The 16,329-nt window shown below is 31.9% G+C and overlaps 2 protein-coding genes across 2 annotated transcripts; both read right to left on the bottom strand.

The window, feature by feature from the left end:
- Positions 1 to 10,589: 10,589 nt before the first annotated feature.
- LOC123266020 lies at positions 10,590 to 14,447 on the bottom strand. The gene has a single exon (XM_044730047.1). It carries the CDS (start codon positions 14,445 to 14,447, stop codon positions 10,590 to 10,592), a length of 3,858 nt encoding a protein of 1,285 aa, XP_044585982.1.
- A 39-nt stretch (positions 14,448 to 14,486) lies between these two features.
- On the bottom strand, positions 14,487 to 15,782 carry LOC123266019. The gene has a single exon (XM_044730046.1). The coding sequence runs from the start codon at positions 15,780 to 15,782 to the stop codon at positions 14,487 to 14,489; it is 1,296 nt and encodes a 431-aa protein (XP_044585981.1).
- Positions 15,783 to 16,329: the final 547 nt, after the last annotated feature.

Genomic DNA, 16,329 nt, shown 5'->3' with positions numbered 1-16,329 from the left:
AGACCTAGTTCTCGGTCCACTTGGAGGTAACATTGTAAAATATTATTTGTTTCGTCCGTAAAAAGTTTTTTTTTTTTTTTTTTCGAATTTTATTTTTTGAAATTTATTTAGTAACTTAAATTGTTTCGAAATTTATTTTGGATATTTACTTTTTGAAATTATATTAAAGAAATAGAATAAAAAATTTCTAATTAAATTTCGAAAATAAATTGCCCAAGAATAACTACATTAAGTAAAAAAAAATTTTTAAATTTGTAAATTATCGAATAAGATTTCTGTAAAATAGAATCTACAAAAAAAATTTTAATTTGAATCTACAAAAAAAAAAATAAATTACATAAATTAGATTTGTACATAATATTGAAAATAATTTATCAATTTAGTTTCGAACTTAAATTTCCAAAATAAGTTTCAGGAAAAAATCCAAATCTAAATAAATTTCCAAATAATTTTCAAAATAGAATTTGTAATTAAATTTCGAAAGCTAGATTTCTAAAAAAATTCTGAAATATTTTGGAATAATAATTATTAAATAATATAAAATATATTATCTACCCAAGAAAATTCAAAATGGAATCCTAAAAGCATTTAAGTTCTTAATTTGTTAAAATAAAATTTTGAAAAATACTTTTCTTAAAAAAAAAATTTTTCAAAAATTAATTTCTAATTAAATTTCGAACGATTTCGGAATTAAATTTCAAAATAAAATTTTCCAAAAATAAATCTCGAGAGAAAAAAATTAGTGTTATCGAGGAGAAATTTAAGTTTATAATAATTATAAATAATTATTTCAATATTCAAATTAAACTATTGCAATTGTATTTAGATAATAACTAGAAAATTTAATTTTAATTTGCCGAAATACTCAAAAGATTAAAATAAGGAAAATTATTGTATGATTTTATTTTAAAAGAAAGTAAAATTTTAGTAAGCGGATTAAATTTTATAATAAATGCAAGTTTCGATAACTACGTTGTTACCAAGTGCGCGAAGACAATGCCAAAAAATTTTCCGAACTAGACAAAGGCGCTGACGTCACTAACCTCGGTAGCGTCGTGTAAAATTTTGTTCGAGTAATTTTTCGACTTTACTGCGTAGAAAAATTTCTATTGCAAGGTGTTAATTTTTACCGAGTTTTATTTGGTAATTATTATAATCGATAATCCCCTGAGTAGCTGTGACTCGTAAAAAAATCTACCACAAGCTACTGGGTATACTTTCTTTGTTGTAGATAATTTTAATCCCCTGAATAGCTGTGACTCATAGTTAATACTACCACAGCTATTGGGTATGTTGTCTTTGTTAATGTAAATTTTTAATTCCCTGAATAGCTGTGACACGTAGGCTATGCTACCACAAGCTATTGGGTATTGATGACACTTCCTGTTATAATAAATTTTAATTTCTTAATTACAGAATTAAGAAAAAGATAAATACTTAAAAAAAATATTTTTTGATAAAATTCAATAAACTTAAGTTTCACTATACTCTAAACTCGAGTAACTTTTTCCCAAACTAAAAATAGCTAATGACTGATATTATTTATTTAATTTTTAAATATTCAATAAAAATTTATTTATTTCCGGCCTTCCCTCTCTCTCTTTGGGTTTTTCAATGTTAGGGCGCCAGTGTAACGGGTGGTTTAATTCCCGCTCATTTGGCCCTTAGTAAAATTTAACAACAACAATATATTCAACAATTGACTCTAAGATTTACCAGGGCGCCACCAGGATTATTTTCTCGGTTCCTGGAACCGGATACCAGAGCTGATTCTATTAATCTACAGGGAGAGAGAGTGGAGGAAGGTTGTTCTGAAAATGAATAAATTTTTATTTAACAAATTAACCGGTTTTTATTCAACAACAAAATTAACAACTCATTCACAACTCGTGCCCTTGCACGTACTCACTTACAACTACTTCACTTACAACTACTGGAGGATTTCGGGCTAAAACCGGCTACTCCGACTTAACGCTAGTCTTCCACTCGGCAAACCATCAACAAGTAGAAAACGTCGCACTAAGATTTGATTACCCTACTCGGCAAACCATCAACAAGTAGGGGTCGTCCAAGAAAATTCTTAATCCCACAGTACCCTCATATGGAGCGACTATACTGCAGTTTCTATCTTACTACCGTTGTACCCCACTTGGCGACTATACAACGGCTTCTAGGACTGTACGAATTGCTCTATTCGGCAAACCATCAACAAGCAGAGAACCCGTACAATCGCACACTCTTAACCCGCACAATCTCCACACACATATCCCACGCGTCTCACACACACTGACTCTACTTTACTTTTATTTTCTGGATTACAAAATTACTCCAAAATTTTACAACGTTAATTTTCACTAAAATTGTTCAGTCATTAGCTTACAATAAAACCATAAATTATTCTCACGAATTAACAAAATTTACTTCTTAAAATCCCGGCTTAAAACCGACGCTTCTTTTATTCCAAATTTAATACGAGCTTAACTCTGCGCATTAACTTAAATTCTTTCGAAGAACATTCTTTATAAAATTAACTAAATTTTTACTCGGACGTAATCCACACAATAAATAGTTTCATAACAATTTCTACCGGAACAATGATATTAAATTATTGACAATTTTCCAGTACATGACTTCAATATATAAGACAACCCAAGTAGAAATTGGCAATTAAATTAGATAATTAATTAGTAATTTCTCAATATACAAATTATTTGCCGAAAGTTTATCTACGGGTACATCAGTCTTATCTGCTCCGAAATTTAGTAAATTAATTCTCAATAATTAATAACACGTGGAATAATCACTTTCTAGTAATTTGAGAATGACGATTGGATAATTAATAATTCGCCTCGGTGTAAAGCAATTACAGAAAATTAACCACGACGTTCAATTACTAAATGCGTCGCAGTTTTCTCAATGATTCAATTTCCGGTAATTAAAATTGTTTCCAATAAATAATTAAGTGATTTTCAATAAATGATAAAAATATAAATCAATAAAAAATGATTAATGTAAAAATAATTAATTACGTGGTAATTCAATTGCTATAAATTATAAAATAGTCCACGCATTGATTTTATAAATTTACTGCGTCATCAAATTCTCAAGGAATTTGCGCGCTCAAAAAAATGGACGACGTTGTTCGTTATTGGCTTGACCTCGGGTACTAATGTTTGACTGGTCGTGAGCTGCCGACTCGAATATTTCTCGATGTTCAGAAATTAATTAAATTTGATTAATCAAAAGATGAATTTAATTTAGCCAATCTTAAGATGTTAATAATTATTAACCAGCTGAATTAACAATTTAGATACTCACGACCTAAACCCAGGAGGTCTAGAACATTCCTCGGGTGTAAAATCCCCAGGAGGAATTGTTCACAAGCTAACAAATTAAATTGATTAAAATAATTAATTATTATTAAGCAAAATTATTAAACAATTGAATTATCCAAACTTGAATAAATAAAATGAGAAGTAGTGTGTTTGATGAGCCGGGTATATGGCCCCAAGGCTCATCATTACCAAAGTCCAATACCTGGTGTAAATTTGGTTGAAGAAACTCTATGGTTGATACTCGCTTCCTTCTTTGGACTTCTTGATGTTACTCGTTCCAACACTTTACTACTTCTCCGGACACCACGCATGGCTCGTCTATATAACGACCCCAAAAATACCCCCTTCTGCTCTCTCTCTAGGCCCGAAGATCGATGCGCTCAAATGCTAGTCGAAAAGTTATCGATCTCTGGTGACTTATCGATTAAGGGTAATTTACCCTGTTACAAGGTACTTTGAGAGCGTTGAATACACTAGAAGTGATCTCCATTTCAGATGAACATTGGACAACTGAATCCGGAATGCCTCAGATAACCAATTCTGATGTAACTTGTGAATAAGGCAGGACTCCAGAAGAATCATTTAATGCAACACTTGAGATTAAGGCATGTTGATCAGCTAAGCTTTTAGAATTTTTTAGTGTATCTTCTTTGATGGTTTCAAGCTCATTTCTCAGTTTGATAATATTGGTAGTGTTCAAATTTACATTAGTGTTTATAGAGTTAAAAGCTTCTTTGGTATTAGATTGTTCAATTTGTAACAAATTTAATCGAGAACCAAAATCGTCAATTTTTGAAGACAATGTCTTAAATTTAGTCGTAAGCACTGGTATTTCCGCAACTGACTTCATCACTAATGTAAGTTTGTCATCTGTAGATAGTGAAGACCAATCGGAGGGAAGCTGATTTGAACCCATTGTACTCGGAGGTGAACTTACTACTATTTGATTTGTTTCAATGATATCTAAAATCGTTGATAATGAACTAGTATTTGTTTAAACTGTAATGTGTTTGGTTTGATTTGAAGATGTAGATGGATCAATTAAATCTTGTGATTCGGGAAGAAAAACTGAATCTCTGTTAGGTGACAATGGTGAGCTAGGCGTGATCGGAGCAGAAGTTGTTGATCCTTGTCGACTTCCAATACTAGTAAGAGACTCAGTAGATTTAGCCGATTTAAAACTAGATGTTGATGAGTTGTTAGAAGTTACCGATCTTAATGATTGAAGACGGTTTCTGGTTTGAGGTTGATTTACTTTTTGTTTAGTTTTATTATCCACTGAATTGATTAAATAACTAAACTTTAGTCTGCAGCAATCATCAACTGGTCTAGATTTGATATAATCAGTGACACAACTTTAATGAAAAGACTTATTACAAATATCACAGGTGAATGGTGTTCGAAGTACAGCCTTGCATCTACTACAGATGTCATCTAACACTGACATAGCAATTTACACTTAGTTGATTCTGTTTACAAACAACAGTTTTAGAACGAATGTATTCTTACACAGTTGTAAGAACTCCATACATAAAGATCTTTCACATAAGCAGATAATGCAACCAACAATAGTCAGGCTTTGTAAAACACTAATACTAAGATAATTTGATATTACAAATTGTACATAATATGTCACTCACATTGCACTATAGATAGAACTAACACTCACTTACACTACTACAGATAGGCAACAAGAACACTATACCATAGCTGTACAATTATGGGCTGTAAGTGATGCGCACAACACTGCGTAGAAGTTAGAGCAACATAACCACGATGCTTCTAAAATTAATTTTCAATCTTTAATGACCAAATAACTTGATAAATGTAAATAAAAATCAAAAGATTTATATCTCAATTTGAAGCCTCGAATTAGGCGTATTAGACTATACCAGTCTGATTTTTTATTGTCACCAATAAACACTATATATTACAATTTTTATGCACAATAATAAAAGACGTGTATATGCGTTTGAGATTGAGAAGGATATGTTAGCTTTCAGATTAGCAAGATATTTTTTGATTAGTAACATGAAAATTATACAAAAGAAAATATATGGAAAATGTAGACCAAAAATTTTTTTTTCCTGAGGTGTGTCTCTCAATTTTCAAATTCAGAATTAAAAATTTTATCTTAAAGAGAAAATTATTGTAAATTTTCGGTAATTGCTTACAATCGAGGTCCACCATAATAACTTTGATTTAATTGGATAAAATTTATCTGATTTTATTGATAAATTTTTTCTCAAATAAATACATATGCATATATATTTATATACATCTAAAAAATTACTTACAACAAAATAGTTAAATATTAGAATCGAATAAAATTTTAGTCACTATTGAAAAAAATTTGTAAATTTTTTAAAGATTGTAATTAACAACATTTACAATTTTTTTTTTTTTTTTTTTTTTAATTATTCGTTATTCCATATAACTTGGATGAAAAAACAACTTAATACAGTCAAGTAAATAAATGATATAAATTGCTTCCAAAGATAGGACAGCTCTTTTTCAACATTTAAAAATACATACCATTCTCACAAATTATTTTAATTTCCTTTCGACGAATTCGATCTCGTCGTCTTTCAATAGAATTATGAGGTTTCTTATGAACGCAATAATGCTATTTTTTATGTAGGACCAAAACAGGATCGTCATCCTATTTTCACACAGTTGTTTAATGATAATTATAATTTGCTTTTTCTTTTGTTGTTAGTGATGTTAAAGTATTCTGAATAAAATCCGCATAAGTTGACAACGATAAAATGGCTGTAGTGACGCTTAGAGTCCGCCAATTTATTTAGCATATTTTTTTTTTCGTTAAGGTTTAGTATTATAATTCCGGATTTAATTTCTATAGCTAAGAGAAGCAAAGTTACTATAAATCTAGTAACATTTGTTCGGAAAAAAGGAGTGTTCGAAATTCATGAGTAAACAATCCTTTATAGTTATTCCCTTGGCTCAACTTTGAGCTTCGGATGGTTTATAACCAAGTATTGGTAAGGTAGATTTTTTCTATAGTGGATGGGTTCAAAAGCATAAATAATTTGTTTCTTTTTCTTATTTTGAGTCTAGTCGAGAAGACGATTTCTTGCGAAAAATAGAGCTTCTTCTCCTAAAAATATGGTTGATGACTTAAACGATCCGGAATGTCATCTAGAAAAAGACGTTTTTTCAATTTTCTCTGGAGAAGAAAGTTACAATTGTTATTAACAAAAAACTGTTAAAAAAATTAGCCGTTCAGCTTTTTGGCAAAATCTCAAAAAGTATAAGTGATAGCTCAAATATTGAAAAAGATTCTGAAAGAGCAGAAAATTTATGTAAAAAAAATTTCAACTCCCGAAATTGTAGCTCCAATTTTTATAATTTTAATTAAGCGTTGAAAATCGGCTATTGCACGGTAGTTTCGGCATGCGCACGCCGCCACTCTAGTGAGCGTAGTTAATAAATAATTTTTTTAAGCTATAAAATATTAATTAAAAAACTTGAAAAAATTCTGGTGTCATCTAGACACTTCAAACAATATGATTCCGCGGTAATAAAAGTTGTATCACCATTTTTCAAAAAATTATTAAATTGTTAATTAAAATTTTTTGTACGGGTTTGTGTTGTCATAAAAGGGGGTATAAAAGTTTAAATAATTATTTTATAAATTTTTTTTTCTTGGAGCCCTTTTTATAAACATACTCAACGATATGGAGTTATAAAAGTTTATAAAACATTTTTATTTCATTAATTATTAATTTTTAAAGCAACAAAAAAATTAAAAATTTAAACAATGTATGTTAAATAATTTTTTTTTGCTTAAATATAAGTGATTACTGGTTTTATATTCTTTTTAGGCATCAAATGATTATTTTTTAAATTTTTTTATGCCATTTGTTTACAAAAAATTTATAAACGAATGAAATAATTTAATATTTTTGAAAAAATTTTTTTTCACTACATTGTTAGCGTAAAAATTATGATTAAAAGAAAAAATTTTCTTAAAAACAATATCTTATTGTTTATAATCGTTTCTTTCATATTTTGATTGTTTAAATAAATGATTGAGGAATCGTTTTTTTTTTTAATCATAATTTTTATAAACAATTGTTTTTTTTATTTTAATTTTTTTCTAAAAGATAAAAAAATTACAAAAACAGTAACCTACAACAAAATGGCAAAGAAAATTTTTTTTGATTTCTTAAAAAACATTCGGATTTTGAAGCACGACGAAGTCTAAGTACTGACTTGATTTGTCAACAAACAAATTGCTGTAACTTTGCAACTATTGCAGATACAGCTTTCAACCTCGAAGTCGTTTTTACACAGTACTAACTAAGCTTTCAGATAAATTTCAAACCTAACGTTTATCTCTTTCAGTTCTTTAATTAAACACATTTATTCATGAAAATTTGCATTTTATATTTCTTACAATGCTTATATCTCATAAACAAATAATGATAGTATGATTAATATGTTGCGAAACTTATTTGTTACTTGATAATTAAACTATTCAAATCTATCTTTTTTTATTTTTTTAACCTTATTTGTTTATGAGATTTTTCAATTTGTTTTAAACTTTCTTATATTTTCACTCTCATTTTTTAGATGTTCAAAGTACATAGAGATTGAAACTATTAATTCTAATCATTTATTATATTGTTAAAATCGATTTCACGATTTTATTTATTCCTAGTAGTCTGCCCCAGATTAACACGGGTATTCAACGAAAATTTCAGAATTAATTACAATATAATATAGCCAATGTCACCCGGAGATAGTGTAGCTTCCTCAAAATTGAAGAATTTTTTAAATCGGTTAAGTAGTTTCGGAGCCTATTCAATGCAAACAAACAAACAAACAAACAAGTAAACAATGAAATCTTTTCTCTTTATAATATGAGTATAGAAGTATAGATTATTCATATTGAAAAAAATAGTTCATTGTAATAATAATAATAATAATGAATAAACTCTAACACCGATGCATTATTTTTATCTATAATTAATACAAATCATTTTTCTTACAAATGTTCCTAATTATTCTCACGATTTGTCTCCTATTTCCACCTTTCAATTTGTTTCCGAAAAATGAAAGAGAAAATAGAAAATAATTTTCAAAAAATTAAAGAACCTCATAAACAAATAAAGTTAAAAATATAAAACAAAATAGATTTGAATAGTTTAATTATCAAGTAACAAATAAGTTCTGAAGCATATTAGTCATAACATTATTTGTTTATGAGATATAAGCATTGTAAGAAATATAAAATGCAAATTTTCATAAATAAATGCGTGTAATTAATGAACTAAAAGAGATAAACGTTAGGTTCAAAATTTATCTGAAAGCTTAGTTCATACTGTGTATAAACGACTCATAAGTCGAAAGCTGTATCTGCGATAATTGCAAAGTTACAGCAATTTGTTTGTTAACAAATCGAGTCAGTGCTTAGACTTTGTCGTGCTTCAAAATCCGAATGTTTTTTAAAAAATCAAAAAAAATTTATTTGCCATTTTGTTGTAGGTTACTGTTTTTGTAATTTTTTTATCTTCTAGAAAAGAATTAAAATGAAAAAAAAATTGCTTATAACAAATTGTTAAATAAATAAATACATAAATTGTTGCCAAAAAAAAATTATTTTTTGCCATTATATTTAGAAATGAAAATTATGATTTAAAAAAAAAAACGATTCCTTAATCATTTATTTGAACAATCAAAATATAAAAAAAACGATTATAAACAATAAGATATTGTTTTTAAGATTTTTTTTTTAATCATAATTTTGTTACGCTAACAATGTAGTGAAAAAAAATTTTTCAAAAATATTTAATTAATTCATTTGTTTATAAATTTTGTCACTCGAATTGTATAATTGTGTGCGTCTCTCCCTGCGCCTAGTGTTGGCAACAGATCCACACTCAGTGTGTCTCATAAATTTACTATCTTTGTATTAATATTATTAATTTATCTACTGGATATCATTTATTACTATTTATATTTGACAATTTATGTATTATTAGTTCTTAAGTATTAATTTTGACATTTATTTCAGGAAATTGTATAAGACTATTTGTAATTTTATTATTTTATTGTATATTGATTATTGGTAATAAGTCATAGCCCTTGTTCGCACGGGTAATTCCCTAAAGTATCGATTGCGAGCACAGGGAACAGTAATTTTGGTAAACGACTTGAGAGGCCCTCGTGATCGGACATGAGGTCTCGTCGTTTTCGGTAAAATAGAAATCGAGAGACACGCGGTAACCCGCAAAGTGTAAGGAGTGTAGATCTGGCACCTTCGTTCGAGTTCCCTTTTTTTTGGTGAGTACTCTCAAGTTGTGTATTTATTATCAAAAATGTATAACTAAAATTGGGAATTCGGAGTTGTAAGCTCCAGGTTACATTATTTGATAAAGTTAGTAGATCAAATTAACGTTCTACTAATAATTTATTTTGTATGAATTTATACAAGAATGTAGTAGGAATTTACTTATAAAAATATTAAATGTGAGACAAATTAACAAAATTATAAAGTAATTCAAACGGTAATAAGACGGTACGTCTTGGACAAGAAAATACTAGATGCTATTACGGTGCTCTGCTAAGAGGAACTGATTTTCTAATCAGAAGTTGAACTTGGTGACAAGTTCCAAATTTTTCGTACTGCTAAGATCTTCTAGGGGTAATGGGTGGAGTAAAAGAGATACGAGACCCTTGATTGGTAATTTAAGAAAAGTGGGTGTACAGGTAAGTACTCGAGCAAAAAAGAAAACATCGAGAGTAAGTTAGAGAGAGATCTCATAACTAGAGAGAGAAAGGACTTAGACAACTAAATGCCAATATGACGCACCGATGTACAAATAACTAATACTCCAAACCGAGGTAAAAACCAAAGTAGTAAAACACTTAAAAACAGATGTGTTTTGGGAAAAAATATTTCACAATAGAAGGATTAGAAGACCTTAGAGCAGAGGATAAAGTTGTAAATAAAACGAAGCCGAATCTTATTACCGCTTAAATTTACAATTATACAAAACTAAGTTTAGAAGGTAATAAAGCCAAATACATAAGTTATGGCAAGCTAAAAAAGATAAACTAAACAAAAAGTATGTTAGATATGAGGGTATCATAAATCTCACAATATTGGAGACTGAAAATTTATACTAATACAAAAATTGTTATAAAAAATGAAAATGACGAAAATAGATTAACATTATAAAACATTCTCCCCCCCTTGAGAGGCTACGATCAAGAAAATTATTGTCTCTAATTTTTTGTCTCTAATTTTGATTCACTATTTGAGATAGATATAGGTAATATTGCAAGTTTTTTGACATTTCTACCAAAGGATGATTTAGCAGTTTTCACTAACGCTGTGCGCACTACACCATCACTACCTGGATAGCACTCAACAATTTTTCCCAGCGCCCATTGAGCCGGTGGTATGTTGTCTTCTCTTAATAAGACAATTGACCCATTTATTATCTCAGGGCCAGCCTTTTCCCATTTGGTACGAACGGTCAATTCATTTAAATACTCCTTGCTCCATCGGTTCCAGAAGTGTTGTTTCACCTTCTGTAAATGTTGCCAATAAGATAAACGATTATCAGGCGTGGCGGTATAATCGTAACCTCGTAAGTTGGTCAAAGAATCACCTATCAAAAAATGGCCAGGAGTAAGGGGTATAGGATCGGTAGGATCAGAGGAGATAGTGGTCATCGGTCTAGAATTTAAAATTGCTTCAATCTCAATAATTAAAGTGTTGAATTGTTCGTAGGTGAACAACATATCGTGTCCAGCTACGTGGCCTAAATGTTTTTTAAAGCTTTTCACAGCAGCCTCCCATTGGCCACCAACATAAGGTGCGTGAGGTGGACTAAAATGCCATTGAATACTCTTGTCACTTAGGTATCCTTGAATTTTATTTTGAGCTTCAGTGGTTTTTATATCTTTAATAAATTCCTTTAAAATGTTGTTAGCTCCAACGAAGTTAGTCCCATTATCACTATAGATATCTTGACATAGACCTCTACGTGAAATAAATCGTCTCAGGGCAGACAAGAAACCATCAGAAGTGAGATCGGTCACTAACTCTAGGTGAACAGCTTTTACGGCAAGACATACGAATACAGCGACGTATGCCTTTATAGAAACTCGATTACGAAATTTCTTTTCTTTTAAAAGGAAAGGCCCACAATAATCAACACCAACTTGATTAAAAGGATTAGCAATGTTAACACGAGCCTTTGGTAATTTACCCATAACATACTCTGTAGGAGGCGGACTAGCCTTAAAGCAATTACAGCATTGCTTCAAATTTTTGTATACCTGGCTCCGGCCATCAATGATCCAATACTTACGACGAATGGTATATAGGGTCTGTTGAACGCCTGTATGCAAATGTTTTTTGTGAAAATACATAATAAACAAATCAGTGACATGATTGTTTTTTGGCAATATAATAGGATGTTTGGCATCAAACGGTAAATTGGACAAATATAGACGTCCACCCACTCTCATTATTCCATCTTGATCGAGAAAAGGAGATAATTTGAGGAGATTCGAACTTACTGATTTTTTCCTATCCTTAGAAATCAAATTTTTTATATCTTCAGGAAATGCTTGAGATTGCACACATCGAAGTACTCGAGTTTCCACATGTCGTAATTCATTTACGGTAAGAAATTTTGCTGGAAAATCTTTTCTAACAAATCGGAAACAGTAGGCCAAACCACGTATCATACGTTCTAAAGTTGGAAATCTTGTTAGCGTTGTAAATGGCCTAGCTGCATTGACTAAACATACGGGTCGGCGCTGCTCAGGTAGCTCCGATTGTACTTCTTCAATCTTCGGTGATTCATGGCTCGGCCAAAACGATTCCAATTGGCTTAACCACGACGGTCCATCCTTCCATAGGTTAGCAGAGGGAAACTCTGCAGGCAAAACTCCTCGCGAGACAAGATCAGCGGGATTATGTTCTGTAGGAACGTGTCTCCAAGACTTTACTTGTGTAACGGTCTGTATTTCAGCCACACGATGCGCAACAACGGTTTTTAGTTGCTGTGGAGAAATTTGAAGCCAACGTAAAACAATAGTTGAATCAGTCCAATAAAAAATATTGACTTCTTCATCCAGGGCAGTTTTAACCGTTTTTATCAATGTTGATAAAAGTTGAGCTCCACGAAGCTCTAATCTTGGTATAGTTAAGGTTTTGATCGGTGCAACTCGAGATTTTGCACATAATAATTGCACCTTAATGTTGCCTAAATGGTCAACAGTACGTAAGTAGACACACGCTCCATATGCCTTCTCACTAGCATCGGAAAATCCATGTAATTGAATTTCTTTAAGGTCAGCAGTAATTACGGTACGAGGAAATGACAATAGATTTAGAGAAGGTAATTGTTCGCAGTACTTTTGCCAGTCACTGTGAAGGTCCGCAGGTAGAGATTCGTCCCAGTCCAGTTTATAATTCCACAAATTTTGTAAAATAATTTTAGCTAATATAATAACTGGAGCCAGCAAACCTAACGGGTCAAATATTTTAGCTACTTCAGATAAAATAATTCTTTTGGTAATCTTGTTTGATTGGATAGGATTTACCGTATAAGTAATAGTATCAGTGCGAGAGTCCCAATGTATACCTAAAGTTTTCAATGTAGTGTCTCCCAATTGCAATCGAGGGTTGACATCTTCCGCAGGTATATCTTCTAAAACCGAAGGGTCATTAGAAGCCCACTGCCTCATTGTTAGTCCGGCAGTAGATAGGATCCCAATCATTTGCGTAATCACAAGTTTTGCTTCTTCCTTAGTCTTTGTTCCACTAAGAAAGTCATCAACATAAAAATCGGATAATAACAATGGTGCGACGACTGGATATGATTCACCCTCGTCTTCACTTAATTGGTGTAAACAACGTATTGCTAAATAAGCGGCACAGGTAATACCGAAGGTGACGGTATTTAACTCATATGTCTGGAGTTTTTTAGCTTCATTTCTCCAGAGGATACGCTGGAACTTTCTGTCTTGTTTTCTGACTAAAAACTGTCGGTACATTTGTTTTAGGTCACCCGTAATTACTATTGGGTGCTTACAAAATCTAATCAATATGGTGAATAAATCGGGTTGAATAGTTGGGCCAGTATACAAGACATCATTGAGTGATACACCTGAAGAAGTTTTTAATGAGCCATCAAATACCACTCGTACCTTTGTAGTAAGGCTGGTTTCTTTCATAACTGCATGGTGAGGTAAATAATAACCATTTGAAGTCAAAGGGTTATCAACCATCGGAGACATATGATTTTGTTTTAAATAATCTTGTAGAACTTCTTCATATTGTATCTTGAGCTCAGGTTTTTGATTTAATCTACGCTCAGTACTGTCGAATCTCTTGCGAGTCAGATGATATGATTTTCCTAGCTTGGTAGTATGCGGGTTGAACGGTAGGGCAACGACATATCGCCCATCGGAATCTCTGGTTACATGCTTACGAAAATGTTGTTCACATTTTTCTTCTTCTGCGGTGAATCTCTTGACGGTGGGACATTCCTCTATTTCCCAAAACTTCTGAAGGTCGAAATCTAAATTGGTAGTGGTGAGATAACAATTTGATGAGGTCGGTAGACTGGATGGGGCAGCTCCACCTATTATCCAGCCAAGCATTGTTTTTTGCAGGTATAATTCTTGTTGGTTAGATGAGGACAATTTGATTTGTCCGACAGATAATAGCGAAAGAGTGGTGCCTGCTCCTAAAAGTAGGTCAACAGGCGCAGGTTTATGGAAGTTTGGATCAGCTAATACAATATTATCAGGTATCTTTATCAATTCACGGTGGATCGGTTGATCAGGTATAAAATGCGAGATTTCTGGTACGACTAAAAAGGTCAGTGTCTTTTTATAATCGTTTAAACGAGATTTAATGGTAGCTGTTGCAAGCTCGGTACAATAAGTAGTCATAGAATTTAAAGCGCCAACAGGCACATTACATGATGTTTTCTTCAATTTTAAAACATCAGCCAGACGACGAGTAATGAAATTGGTAGTCGAACAGGTATCGAGAAGTCCTCGACACTGTATAGGTCTTTTGTCCTTGTCTAAAATCTCAAGCACAGAAGTAACCATTATGTCATTAGACATAGCATTGACTACAAATGTTACCTGTCATTTCTCAGTCTGAGGGTTGGTGTAGGTAGAGGTATGTTGCGCAGGTATGTTTGAAGACGTTTGCTGTTGCTCTGATCTCTTTTGTTCTTCAGGAATGTGCAATAAGGTATGATGACGTTTTCTGCAAATTTTACAAGAACCTTGTGAAGTACATGCGTTAACTCCGTGTCCCTTTCCAAAACAATTAAAACATAAATGCGCGTCATATACGATTTTACGACGCTCATCTACAGATGCTTCACGAAATTGATCACACGTATATAACAAATGAAACAGGCCACATACGGGACAGGTACACATTTTTCGTTGATGAGAAGGTTGTCCTTGACCCTTGGAATGTGTAAAAAGAGCTTGCGTTCGCGGTTCGTTTTTAACTTGTTTGTTATGATTTGAATCATTATGAGATGGTTCGGCACAATTAGCTCGGTGACTCAAAAATCTTAGCAATTCCTTGAAAGGCGGACATTTATCGTCATTCAAGGTTAATTCCCATTGCCAAGCGGTGGTCGAGTTGACCTTTGACAAAATTAAATCGACTAATGGTATATCCCAAAATTCTACTGGAGCTCCTAGGTTCTCTAAGGCTCTAGTATGTTGGTGAAAAACGTCAACAAGTTCATTAATAGCTGTAGGACTATCTTTTACTAATTTCGGAAACTCTCTTAGAATGGTCATATGACGACGCGTCATACGCCTTGGATGCTCGTATTTCTCTTTCAAAATAGAAATTGCAACGTCGAAATTACTATTAATAAGCTCTAACGACTCAATTGCTCTTGCCGCTTTTCCGGTTAATGAAGATTTCAAATAATTAAGTTTTTGTACTGGTTCAACCGGTTGATCTTTCATTACTGAGGTAAATAAACTGAAGAATTCTGACCACTTTTCTGGTGAACCGTCAAAGGGTTTAAGATTTATCGGAGGTAATTTAATCGTTGATTGAGCGATTGTCTGCATTGTACCCGGGGCAGCTGTAGGAACCACAGTGTTGACTTCTTGAGCTGCTGGAGGTCGTAGATCTTCAAGAAGTTTTTTGGCACGTGCCGTTTCCCGGTCATACATTTCAGTATAATTATTACGATTCTCGATCTCTTCATCCACTAACCCTTCTATCTCATCTTGAATAGATTCGAATTTTTGAAATGCTTTGATTACTGTATCTAACGCGCTTTTAATCAAATGCAGATTAGTTTTTGCTCGGTCTTGAGGGATGCTATCCAAATGCTTTTTGAGAGTGGTCATAGTCGCTTGAATGTGACCACGTTGTCGTTTTAAAGTGGTGAGATTAGCCATTTTAATAGGATAACTAATACAATATTCAAGAGATAAATTTGTGAGGTGGAGATATTGATGACGAAGGAAATTAATAACAATAGGAGAATAATTTTTAGGAATCGGCCTATTTTTAAGATAGATTTATGACCAACTTACCTTGTTGAAGGTGGTTGCAGCTGAATCGTTGACTTCTGATGATGATTGGTATGATGATCTTTGGAATCCTTGAATCCTTGAGATCCTTGGAACTACGGGATGAATCGGTTCTTGAGTGAAGTTGATTTCACGAAACTACAGACGGTTTGTACACAAACTTTGTTCACAATTTATGCACAGTTCACAACGTTTATTAATGCTTATATCCGGCTCGAGAGACCATGTATTTATTATCAAAAATGTATAACTAAAATTGGGAATTCGGAGTTGTAAGCTCCAGGTTACATTATTTGATAAAGTTAGTAGATCAAATTAACGTTCTACTAATAATTTATTTTGTATGAATTTATATAAGAATGTAGTAGGAATTTACTTATAAAAATATTAAATGTGAGACAAATTAACAAAA

This window comes from Cotesia glomerata, linkage group LG5 (genome assembly GCF_020080835.1).
Source record: "Cotesia glomerata isolate CgM1 linkage group LG5, MPM_Cglom_v2.3, whole genome shotgun sequence".
NCBI classification, from domain to species: domain Eukaryota; kingdom Metazoa; phylum Arthropoda; class Insecta; order Hymenoptera; family Braconidae; genus Cotesia; species Cotesia glomerata.
This window is presented reverse-complemented; position numbering and strand designations above follow the sequence as displayed.